This window comes from Lepisosteus oculatus, chromosome 10, assembly GCF_040954835.1.
Source record: "Lepisosteus oculatus isolate fLepOcu1 chromosome 10, fLepOcu1.hap2, whole genome shotgun sequence".
Taxonomy (NCBI): domain Eukaryota; kingdom Metazoa; phylum Chordata; class Actinopteri; order Semionotiformes; family Lepisosteidae; genus Lepisosteus; species Lepisosteus oculatus.
The window spans coordinates 38,839,429-38,851,432 of NC_090705.1; the positions used below are offsets into that span (position 1 = coordinate 38,839,429).

The window sequence follows — 12,004 nt, forward strand, 5'->3', positions numbered from 1 at the left end:
TGGGCCATTTTCTTCCTAAGATGTGATTAATATTGTACACCACAATGCTGTAATTCATTTAAAAAGAGTAATTCCAGCAAGACATTTTGGACTCATTAAGCTACAAAGCAGTTTATTTTGGCAAAAACCTGAAAGTCCTCTGAATATAAAAAGTTATCTGTAAATCCTGAGCTGCTCAATCCATATGAATTCAACCACAATCTGTGAATTCCAGAGTCTCCACATCAAACAAGTATGGGAATGAACTACACTACTAGATTCACCACAGTTTCTTATCAACATTAATCTTTTCACAGATTTCAACTGAACTGACTAATTGACAATAGCTGATCCAAATGTCTCATTTGACTGTTTTCACAGGGCAAGAACTATACATGAAACAATGTACATCTCCTCACTTATTCAATCATGCACCCTCCATAACACAAATTTACAAAATTTTAGATAACCTAGACAAAGTTTAATTGTCTTTAACACAAATTCTTTACAAACACAAGTACAAAAACAAACATATGTATCAGTTTAATGACTTCTGTCTATTTTCATCACAGGTCTACAATTTCAGTGCTTTCTCTCATTTGCTTCAGTTTTCTCTACAGTTATCTCTACCATTACAGTTGAAAGAATCCAAATTGCATGTCGCTATCCAGCATTTTGTCTTTCAAGTTTGACCATGTTTATCTTAAGCTGATAAAATGCGAAGAGTTAAGCATGGTAATTACTGTCATCTGGGATTTTTAAAGCCATACATGAACTACTTTTGAAAAGGCACAAAGTGGCCTTTTATACTATCTAAGGCAATGAGCCCCATTTACTGCTGAAATGCTAGCCCAACATCTGACAGCTATTCTGCTTGAAAAAACACATGCAAGAACTGCAGTCCAGTCAAATTAGACCAGGCACAGAACCAGACAGCAATATTCAGAAAAGTGCTGCCTCCTCATTTCACATATCAAATAAATTACATGGCACTCTTTTGACGAGAGAAAAAGAACTAGGAACAATGCGTCATCCTCCATGTTAAATATGTTAAACATACGAACAGGTCACGTTAGTATGATAAATCATCTCCTCTTCTCTAGCCCGAGATAAACTAAAGCTTTGGTTTTATACTGAAAGGGCAGGCAACAGACTGTTTATTTGAAATATAGCAAAGGTCTCTCATTTCTATGCTTTTTAAATAAAAAGAATCTCAGTAGTGAATTTTTACCTAGCAAATGCTGAATTTTTCTTTGCCCAAATTTCCAAAATTGTATTGATGGCTTCCCCAGCGTTTTGTTTATGGGAAATCATTGTGAAAGCACAGCGGGATACCAGTTCATACAAGAGAAGCCAAAATATTTGTTGACAAGAAACTACATCTGAATGGTCATTTAAATAGTTTAAAACGAGTGAAACCCATATTGTAGTTATTAAAAATGTTCCTTATGGCCACTTTCATGCCGTTGTGGGTGTTATAAAAAACTGATGGACAGGCTCCCTAAATGAATATGAAATTCTCAAGGTTAACCATGTGAAGCCCTGGCCAACTTCTGCAGTTGGGATTGTTGTTGAACACCTGTTGAACAGCAAGGGTGACACCAATCTGTGTACATGGCCTCTCCCTGTGGTGAAAAGGCAAGCCTGGGAGAGGTTACACCTAATTAACCACTTGCAAAAACATGTCATTTTTATTACTAGTGTTCAGTAAAATTTGGTGCTTGGCATCACAATTTCTGTTTAGGTTCCGCAAACACCCACATCACGAAACTAATTTGAAGTATAAATAGCACTGATAAGAATTCTTCAGTGTGAATATCTGGTATGGGTCACGTTTTTGCGTAAAAAACATCAATCAAATAATTTCAACACTTCATCTGGCATATTTCCTTCGGTTTAATTTCATTTTAAAAGTTCATTAGGTACTGAAAAAGCTCAATGTATGTTGTAGTAATGGATTAGGCTGGATTTCTTATTTTTTAATACATTCCATGTGCCATATTAAAGCCATCAATAAAATTATATCATATATATAATTTGTATTTTTAATATTTTCCAAGACCTTCCCTTACAGTGGCTCGACTTCATAGGCACATATACAAGTCAAATAGAAAAGCAGTGCTCCAACAGAAACCCTGTGCAAGCCAATATCAGTTACGAGGGGATTTTAACTTATCACTACTGGTAGCTTTCTGATGATAAATGAGAAGAAAATGTCCCAACAAGCTAACACTAAGGCAAGGGTGCACTAAGTTCTGAGTAACTGCACTTATCCATAGCAACTATTGAGTAAAACAGTCATAAGTAATCTAGAAATTAGTTAAGGTTATTTCTATGTTCACTACTGACAGACATGAAAAATGAAAAAAATGTTAAGTGCATTATAAGCCAATGGCTTTGAAAGCCTATACTTTGAAAGAACACTTTAATCATGTCAAATATTCCTCACTTCTAATGTTAAGAAATGGAGATAAGAAGGCTACAAGTAGTCTAAAGTTAGAATTTCAAGTCTGCACTTTATGGAGGTCAAAATCGTTAAAACATTCAGAAAAACTACTTCCTGGTTTACCCGTGAGTAAAGATAAAAATCAGGGTGCAGAAAATGTAAAACAGTTATTTTTGGATACAAACTCCATGTCAACCAGTAATCCACCTGTTCTAACTCTAGAGTGAGATCTACAGTGCAGTTCAAGCACCCTTAGTACAGAAAGCGGATACACTGCCATATCATTCAGTGTATCATATCAACTTATCTTTTTCCTTTACTGCAGTTAAAAGGGTGCGAAATGTGGGATTACACGGATAAAGACTTCTATTCACAATTTTTGCAGGAAAATGTTACTTGGTTTCAATTATCAAGCCATATTTAATAACAAAACCTTGCGTTTGTTAAAAAGAGCTGAACTGGAAGGAAACATTTTCTCAACCTGAGAGGAGAGAAAAAAAGGCCGTTCACAAAGCATGCATGATATAATAATGCATGCACAACTCATATCTATCAGAAGACAAAACAACCAATTCATTTTTCTCCAGTTTACAAGATGATGGGAAAGTCAAGAGTGTGTTTATAGACAAACTTCTGTTTCAGATCTTTACTTGGAGTATTAGTGGCAAGAAGGTATTACTCAGTACCTATTTCAAGGAAGATAGTTCTTCTTTCAATGACCTTCTGAAAGCGTTAGCATTTTCCACTTCTTTGCTAATGAAGCATTAATTCTTAAGTGCTCACCAGATGGGACAATCAGAGCCCAGCTGAGCCAGTAACCATGACTCAGGAACCAAGAGGACACTTAGGAACAGTTATGAATCATAACTGACAGAGCTACAAACAGTTTGTAACACCAGATAAGCACAAGCAAAACATGGAGAGTGCAAAAGGGCAGCATGACCAATAACTGAGAAGATGAGTAATGATGTTTACTACAACTATAAAAAGTCTGATGTATTATTTAGTCAATGGCTGGTCAAAGCGGCACATTTTGATGTAGACCTTCAGTACAGAAGATGAAGGAGTTCCAGAAAGGGAGAAATCTATGTGTTTGGTGCAAAAACAAGCACGTCTCTGTTTTCAACCTCCAGTATGATTGTGGGCAGAAAAATGTTTAAATTCTTAGACACCATGACCAGTACTTCTGTTTTATTATAGCACAGTGAATGTTGAATAAGTGATTAATAATCCGGAAAGTCTGTCATAAGATATAATCACATTTCCCATCAGCATCACAAATATGGTGCATATAAATCAGTACCGGTTGAAATAAGGTGGAACAAACCATTCTATTACACAAATTAAGAAGTCTGTTAAAATGTGAAGTGTAACTATGTAACTGAAGTTGAGCTAAACTTCAACTGAATCAGCTCCAGAGTATAAGTTGCACTGTTATACCTGATCACAGACAGGAGCCATTGTGCAGAACAAAACAACAAATGAAGACTTGTATCGCATTATCATCAAGACATGTTTTTTTTGTAAAGGGAGAATGAGTAGTATCCCTCTTTTGAAGGTAGTCTCTTTACTACACTTCTGTTAAAATAAAAATGGCATTTTTGTACAATTGAGCACTACAAACCTTTCTACAAAAAAAGTGAACAGTTTACCATGTCATATTCCATATAAACAAAAAAGAAAACATTTCTCAGAAATGGATAACCGTGCCAAGCTTGCACTTACCGACTCGCACTCCCTCAGCTTCTTCTGGGCACTGTCGAAGTCAAAGTTCACATAGAGACACTCCACAAACTCCGTAATTGGGTCCTTGTAAGTGTAAGACTCCTTAACAACAAGAATAAAGACTGTTAATCCAAGACCACTGGAGCCCCCAAACTCTTGCAGAGACGAAATTCTCTTTTAAACATGTGTGACATGTTTAAAGATGGTGATAACCCCCTCAAAATAAAATTCTTTAACTTTTTAGACACCTATTTAAAAATAACTACCATAAAAAAGTCAGTTTTAAGATGAGAAAGGCGAAATAGCACATTAATGTTGCATATAGGAGGTAGGCCTTAGTTTATAAAGTTAAAAACTGGTCACTGCTATTCAGAGATATAAGACATCTTAAGCTGTTTCAGGATGTGGAATGCTTTAGTTTGCAAAACAAAGAATTTCACTGCATTCAAAATAGAAAAGATTCAGATTCGTAGCAAAAATAAAACCTTCTTAACAATGTACCTCAAACTCTTGGGACATTGTTTACAGTTGCTGTACTTGAATTAGTTATTTCTTATTAAAACAAAGACTCAAAGCTCAGATAAAAGTAAAATTCAAACGTGATGGGATCATACTTTGAAAAACCTAATTTCTCTTCCAAACACAGTATTTAAAACCTTCAAGATAATAACCTTTAATGACCTCAGAATTTTCTCACACTCATATGCACATACACTTACACTGTTTGAAACATATACTGGGTAAAAGTAGTCTTTCAAAACATTCAAAGGTATCCTATAACTTGCAAAACTAAATCTGAATTTAGGAACGGAACATCAGCTTGACCACACATTAGCTGGATTTTCTATTTCAATTTAGAATAATGTGGTACAAGCTACTTCTTCCTCTCACATTGTTGTAATGCAAATCCGAGGCATTATTAAGTTTGCACATACATACACTATGATCACTGACCCTAGACCATTGAGTTAACAGCCCAGATGTGCAATACGTTTCCAGTATCTCCAACTGAACTCCATTAATGACAGAAATAACATGTAACCCCAGGCAAGAACACATTGTTAAAAAGTGCGGCCCAAATTTACATAATTTACATGGTTCGAAAACCATTCAAGACAGACGTCCCGAGAAGACCCCAAGTGGGGGATGAAGAATTCATGAAAACATATTTAAATGATTAAATGAATTGGCTACATAGACAACGCCTATTTACATTTCAAAGCAGTTGACCTTATCACAGTTAAGGAACTACTGTACTGTAGCATTTATTGGCCATCTAAATAAAAGGTTACAAGAGGTTTAAATAAGAGGTTTTCAGGCTGCTGTGGTTAAGAGCAATATCCTGGTAAGCATTTGGAATAATATACAGTGGTATACAAATATACAACAAGGTACACAGAAGGGGAAAATATTATGATCTCCCTTGCACATTCACAACATGCCTCAAACGAATGCACACAGTGGCAAGGACAGTCCCTGACTTATGTAAATCCAATTTGCGTAAAACGTTTCCATAGAGTAATAACAAAAAGTCTCAAAGAGCACGAGAAATACTTGACATGCAGAGGAATGAGGCAGACAGCTTGTGCTCTGAGGTCAGCATCTTTAGTCCTGTTATGCACTGCCTCATATCTTCTCACCTGTTGTCTGGAATCGTTTCTACAGAGCGTTTGCAGTGCTTCCCTTTGAATCATAGCTGATAAACATTCTAGCACTGTGTGTGAAAAAGTGAGGAGTAATTTGGTATTCCAGTGCTGTAACATTTCTAAGAGCAAACTTACCATAGTGTTCTGACTTCAGAAATTTCAACTTACATAAGGGTTTGTGGAACATGAACCTAAGGAAGCATCTGTATTTGGTTTGAGGAGTATTAGACTAACTTATTGTACATTCAACAGTCTGTACAATACCAAGATCTCCATCCTACAGTTAACTAATAAAGCCGGTGCAGTACGCACTCACTATCACACACCATTAACCTAAATAACACCTCAGCACTTCTTTCCAACAAGTGTGGAAAGCATGCCACATCCTGTTCAAGTTGTTCTTACTGCTCACAGCCGAGTCCCAAAACATTTAGTGGCGTTCCAAATATTTCGGCCCGTGAACCTAACCACCTGTCTACATACTACCTGGTAACATACTTATAATGAAACTTCCACATTTGTCTAAATAAATCATATGCCATATCAGAGTGCGAGAAGCACTAGATAAATAGTTTTGTCTCTAAAATAATTCATCTCAAGTATTTGCCTTTATACTGTAGCCAGCAGAACTGCACATTTTGTACCAAAACAAATCCTCTCCCCACCCTCACAATCTGGATGATAAGTTATGTTAATGGTATTATTATAGGATACAATTTTAAAATAATATTTCCATCAAAGAAGAGCTCTAGGAATGTTACAGATGGAATGCATTGGGAGAAAAGCACCTGCAGAGCACATCAGCTGGCCGGAATGTACTGGCTCCCAAGGTAAAGAAATTCAGTACTAGCTTACAAATTGTTACCATCTTTAAAAAAAACCACTAACCCACATTTTCTAAAAGAGGGCTGTTTTGTCGGCTGACAGCAACCTAGGCTTACTTTTTTGTCATTTCGCGTTTCAGCCTTTGCCAAGTCTTTGGGTTAATTTCAGCAACACCTGGGCCGCTGCACATATGCAGATGAGTCAAGGGATTCTGCGCTGAGCTGCTACCCACAGGGTAGCGAGGCAAGATTGAACAGTAACGCTAAAAAGACATTTCCATCACTAGCTCTCAAACTTGAGAAAGCATTTTAAATATGCTTCTACTATCTTTTTGGAGACTGAATTTCAATTCTAGGAATGATTAAGGATTATGTTGAAATATTTCTGTGAACAAAGATAAGAAAGATTACAATGATGACATTTGGCCCATCAAGCTAATTTGGTAGTAGCCAAATCTAACCAATGGTCTCATCCAGTCATTTTTCGAAGGAAGCCAGGAAATGGTCTTTGAAAACAGGACTGAATAGCTCGTCACATATTCCTAAAATCCCAGTTTTCAGCATCAAGTGGCATGCCATGGTACTGATGCATTTGATTGTTTGACAAAAGAATCATAGAAAAGACTAGACTAATGGCTCACCACTGACATTATGTTAAGCGAACATCCATATGCAAACAAACACAAATGACTTCTAATTTCAGTTAAAAAAAACAGCTCCAAGGTTACACACCTTAACTGCTTTTTTTGATTTATAGGTTAAAAAACAGCATGGTGTTCACTCACCTGCTGGATAACCTTAACCAGATCTTTGAGGACTTGCCTCCGTTTTCTTACGTCCTTGTTTGTGATCACAGCTGTTGTCAAGTAGCGGAGGATGTGTGGACACATGGTCTGTATGGCATTTAGATACCTGTGAAACAAAAACATGCTTTAGGCACAATCTGGAGTACTATTTTAACTACAGCAGCACTGTAGCTAAAAAAAGTTTACATTTTTTTACATTCACAATTCTGCTTTAAGCAATTGTTAACCGCATAAGCTAAAAAAAATATTAAAATATCAAGGCTCTAAAGTAACCATAAGCCTTTCCAAACGTGACAAGTACTATCACGACAGATTTAAATTCACTCATGATCATGACCACACAGATAATACTGCACAAGAATAAACTGAGAAGCTGTCAGATGATACATGTGCACTTAATTTAGAGAATGCAAAACAATGGCTACTTTTACATTGATTAGAATAATAATTTAATCCCAGATCTACTCCATTACTCCTGCCAAAATAGAAAAGTGATATGGCCCAAGATCTACAAAAAGGTGTTCAGGTGTCAGCAGAAACTTAAAAAAAAACGAAATGGAGAAGGAGTTTAATAGTCGGGTCATGGTACAGAAACCCTTTGGAAAAACAATCAACAAGAAACAAAAAGCATCAGACACAAAGTACTACCACGAGTCAGCTTTTTCCCCCCCAAGCAAAGTCATTTGGTCTGACACAAAGTCTGGTATGACACGAGCCTAACTATTTCTGTGTGGCTCAGATGGGATAATAACCGAGCTGAGGAAGCCACCAGAAGAATTTCAAGAGGAGTGTCCTCAGCCCACCATGAAACACAGAGGGAGTGAAAAACATGTTCGTGGATGAAGGGAGATCTCAGAAGTTGTACAACTTAGATGGACAGTGAAAAGCAAAAACAAGGGAAAGTCTGAAGATAAATATTTTACAAGCATTGTCACTGTTTTTCCGTTCTTAGATTGGCAATGTAAATGCAAAACTCAAATGTAAACTTGCAACATGCTAATTTGATATAAAGAAATTGAGTTGTGTCTCAATTAATACTATCCTATACAGAGGATGCCTGCACCCTGCCATTGCTATTGTATGGCCATAACTAGTGCACATTCTTCTAAATAGAAAATCAGCAACTCAATTTGAGTTGATATGGTAAGTAAATTAACTTGGGATAACTTCCTTGGCACATACCTTTCAGCAATTTATGCCTTTTAATGTTTTAAAAGCAAGTCACCTTTTCACGGCCTCAACAGCCAAGGGAACTGGAACTGCTAACAGCTGATTTCCCAGAGATTTGGCCTGCTCAAGGTCCACCTGGACACTACACAGTTCACACCAACTTTCATTACATCCCAAAGGTGCCCCATAAAAACACTGGTACTTGATATCAAGATTACAGGCCAGCAGCCATATCACCCTGCAACGCGCAACTGGCAACCCACTGAAGCTCAGCAGGTGTGAGCCTGGTCTGTAGCTGGACGGGAGACCTCTTGCGAAAGAATAAGGTTGCTGCTGGAAGAGGTGTTAGTGGGGCCAGCAGGGGGCGCTCATCCTGTGGTCTTCATGAGTCCTAATGCCCCAGCATAGTGACGGGGACACTATATTGTAAAACGCGCCGTCATTCAGATGAGACGTAAAACCGAGGACCTAACTCTCTGTGGTCATTAAAAATCTCAGAGCGTTTCTTGAAAAGACTAGGGGTGTTACCCTGGTGTCCTGGCCAACTTTCCCATTGGCCCTTACCAATCATGGACTCCTAATAATCCCCATCTATAAACTGGCTTCATCACTCTGCTCTCCTCCCCACTGATAGCTGATGTGTGGGGAGTGTCATCCAGGTGGGGCTGCACAGTGGTAGTAGTGGAGGAGGGGAGTCCCCATTACCTATAAAGCCCTTTGAGTGGAGTGTCCAGAAAAGGGCTATATAAGTGTAAGCAATTATTATTATTCCTGGCTCAGAAGGCCAGCTACACTCAGTACAACACAAAAGAAATTGATATAAAAAAATAAAAACAGAAGGACACCAAGAGAAAGCATTTATTTTAACATCTTAAAAGAGGAACTCCCATCATATTGTGTTTAAAATTCCATTATCCGTATATGTCTGAATATGATGCTTACTCCTCCAACACAGCTTTCTGCCCTCTTGAATAATATGCAGCTTCATCTCAAAAGAGGGCTCTGACATTGTGTGATCTTGGATGAGTCACAGTAGTATACACATGATTCAGACAAATCAAAATGTCACAGGTATACAATTTATAGAAAAAGATGTAATAAAACTGCTCTGGAGACTGCTACACTAAAATCTCAAGAATGCAGCTGTATAATGTGGAGCTGTATAATGTACAACAGTAGAGGATTTTTTTGCCCGAAACACTTATGTTAGCAAAGTGCACAGTTCCTATTTCATGACACATCTGAAAAAATGAGACGCAAAACAAGTAGAACTTGGCTTCCACTCTCCAAGAGTGTGTATAATATTACAGACATATTATCTTTCCTCTTTGCACCTACATCATAGGTCATCTAGTGACAATATTCTTTCTCTAATTGCCCTTGAACCTGGCTAGATCAGACTGCCCGATACCCAATCTTGGGTATTGCTTTTCTTCCAAACCATTTACTTTTTGTTTTGTTTTTCAGCACATAAACAAAATCCCTGGCAGAGTGTAAAATTCAGGTGAAGCTGATGTCACAATACATGATGTAATCAATTTTTTTTTTAATACCAGAGTATCATCCACAATATTGTTTCATAGTCAAGGACAATAATCTGATACATCGTGGAATTTACATAAAGGTTTTCCAATATTGTGTAACCGTAATTCCTCAGTGTTTTCATGAGTCATATAATAAGTACACCCATTTTACCAAGGACTAATGCTTGCTGCTGAAATGGAAGCATAAAGACCAACTACATGTCTTAAAATTGCTGTATATGTTTTTAAAATGTATCCACATAATATCCTTGTACAAGAAGCTTAACATTCCCGTATTCGTGTAGTTTCCACCCTCTGCCAGCATAGCATCTAGAAAACCACAGCATGGTGTTGGTGGGCTGGGTAGGTGGGTGGCTTAAATACTTCCTATGAACTAAATAAAAGATCCATAATGCAAAAAGGAACAGCATGTCACACCATTTACAAGCCTGATTATGGAAATTCAGAAACCTACAAACAAAAGCTGGACACTAGTCTATTTTTACTATTGACATGGTTCAAACCTGAAGAGGGGCAAGTTAGGAGCTGCTTCAACTGGCTACCAAGGAAGAAAGAAAGATGGGCCTAACAGCTGAAAGGCTGTTTTTACTTTCTACTTTTCAGCCCAGAACTAATCTTTACCTTCACCTGTTCAAACCTCAGGCGAAGGATATGAAAAGGCAAAAGAGGAAATTTACAAATATTTGGTATGTCTTTGAGACCCAAAAGTCGGAATAAGGACATCAAATTATCAAGTACCACAGAGAGAGAAACGAATGTGGGACCAAATATATCTAACAGGATCCTTATATCAATAGATTACGCACATTGTCATCATCCAAGCTCTTGTAGTACCAGTACACAAGTTGGGAAACGTTGAGACACAACTGTGAGATCTCCCTACCGAAGAGTACCGGCCAGAAGCAAAAGAGTTAACAGAACTTGATGGCAGAGTCCAAACAGCAAATTAAAACAGCCTGTGACGGGGCTAAGAAGTCTAGTAATTTCAGTGGTATTCTTCAGAAGCCAGCAATGCAGTAGGCGGACAGGGCCTCATGTGGCCTAGGCAAGGTCTCTGCCAACACGTCAACATTCAGAGATTCAGATCCATTGGTCACTTAACCTGGATGGCAACCAAAGCAAGCATGTTCAAGTGAAGGTCTTTTTGGAAAAAGTATGTGGTTTTACTGTGAAACTGCAAATCACAGTGAACTGCCACTGTCCAGACAGCTGTATTGAGCTGCTCAAGAGTAATTACTAAGCAGGTTTCACTGTTTTTTCTTCCCTTTTTCTCATATGCTACAATAAAAAAGCATGTTCCTTCTTTTTAAACAGGAAACCAAATACTTGAGCCTTCTGTGTTGTGGTAGCCAGCGTGATGGTTCACATTAAGTATAATCATCTGTTCAATAACATTAAACTGTTCTCTTAAAAAAAGGTATAGTTTAAAATCCCTATAGCTCACCATGTCTTAAGAAATGATCCCATAATAAATGGACACATTCGACATCCAAAGGTATACTTTACAATTATCAAACAAATGAGCCTCATAAGCAGGAATACTTACAATGTAAGCAAACACAAATCAATATTTACTTCAGAGGCAAAGTTGGTTTAATGCACTTCAGACATCTGGACAATATACCTGGAAACCCCACCACTCACGATGATCACCAACTAATATATTTTTAAAAGACTTTTCTCAGTTGACATCATTACTTGGAGGTCAACAGCAGCTGCCAATGGAACCACTGGAAGTGCTATAACACCAACCACAATTTAAACCCATCACTGCTCTGCCAAACTCCTGTGAACCAGAGTTCAGGCCGCTTCAACTGCAGTTCTTCAAGCAGCAAAAAAAAAAAAGACCTCTCCAATTACTTTT

At 37.7% G+C, this 12,004-nt stretch overlaps 1 protein-coding gene across 1 annotated transcript in view; it reads right to left on the reverse strand.

The window, feature by feature from the left end:
- eif3ea (eukaryotic translation initiation factor 3, subunit E, a) overlaps window positions 1-12,004 on the reverse strand; it is a 48,444-nt gene that overhangs the window by 15,743 nt on the left and 20,697 nt on the right. The window contains exons 8-9 of the mRNA XM_006635563.3: window positions 7,406-7,532; window positions 4,151-4,252 (exon numbers count right to left, since the gene is read on the reverse strand). Coding sequence (XP_006635626.1) covers window positions 4,151-4,252; window positions 7,406-7,532 — 229 coding nt within the window. The remainder of the gene's footprint in view (window positions 1-4,150; window positions 4,253-7,405; window positions 7,533-12,004) is intronic.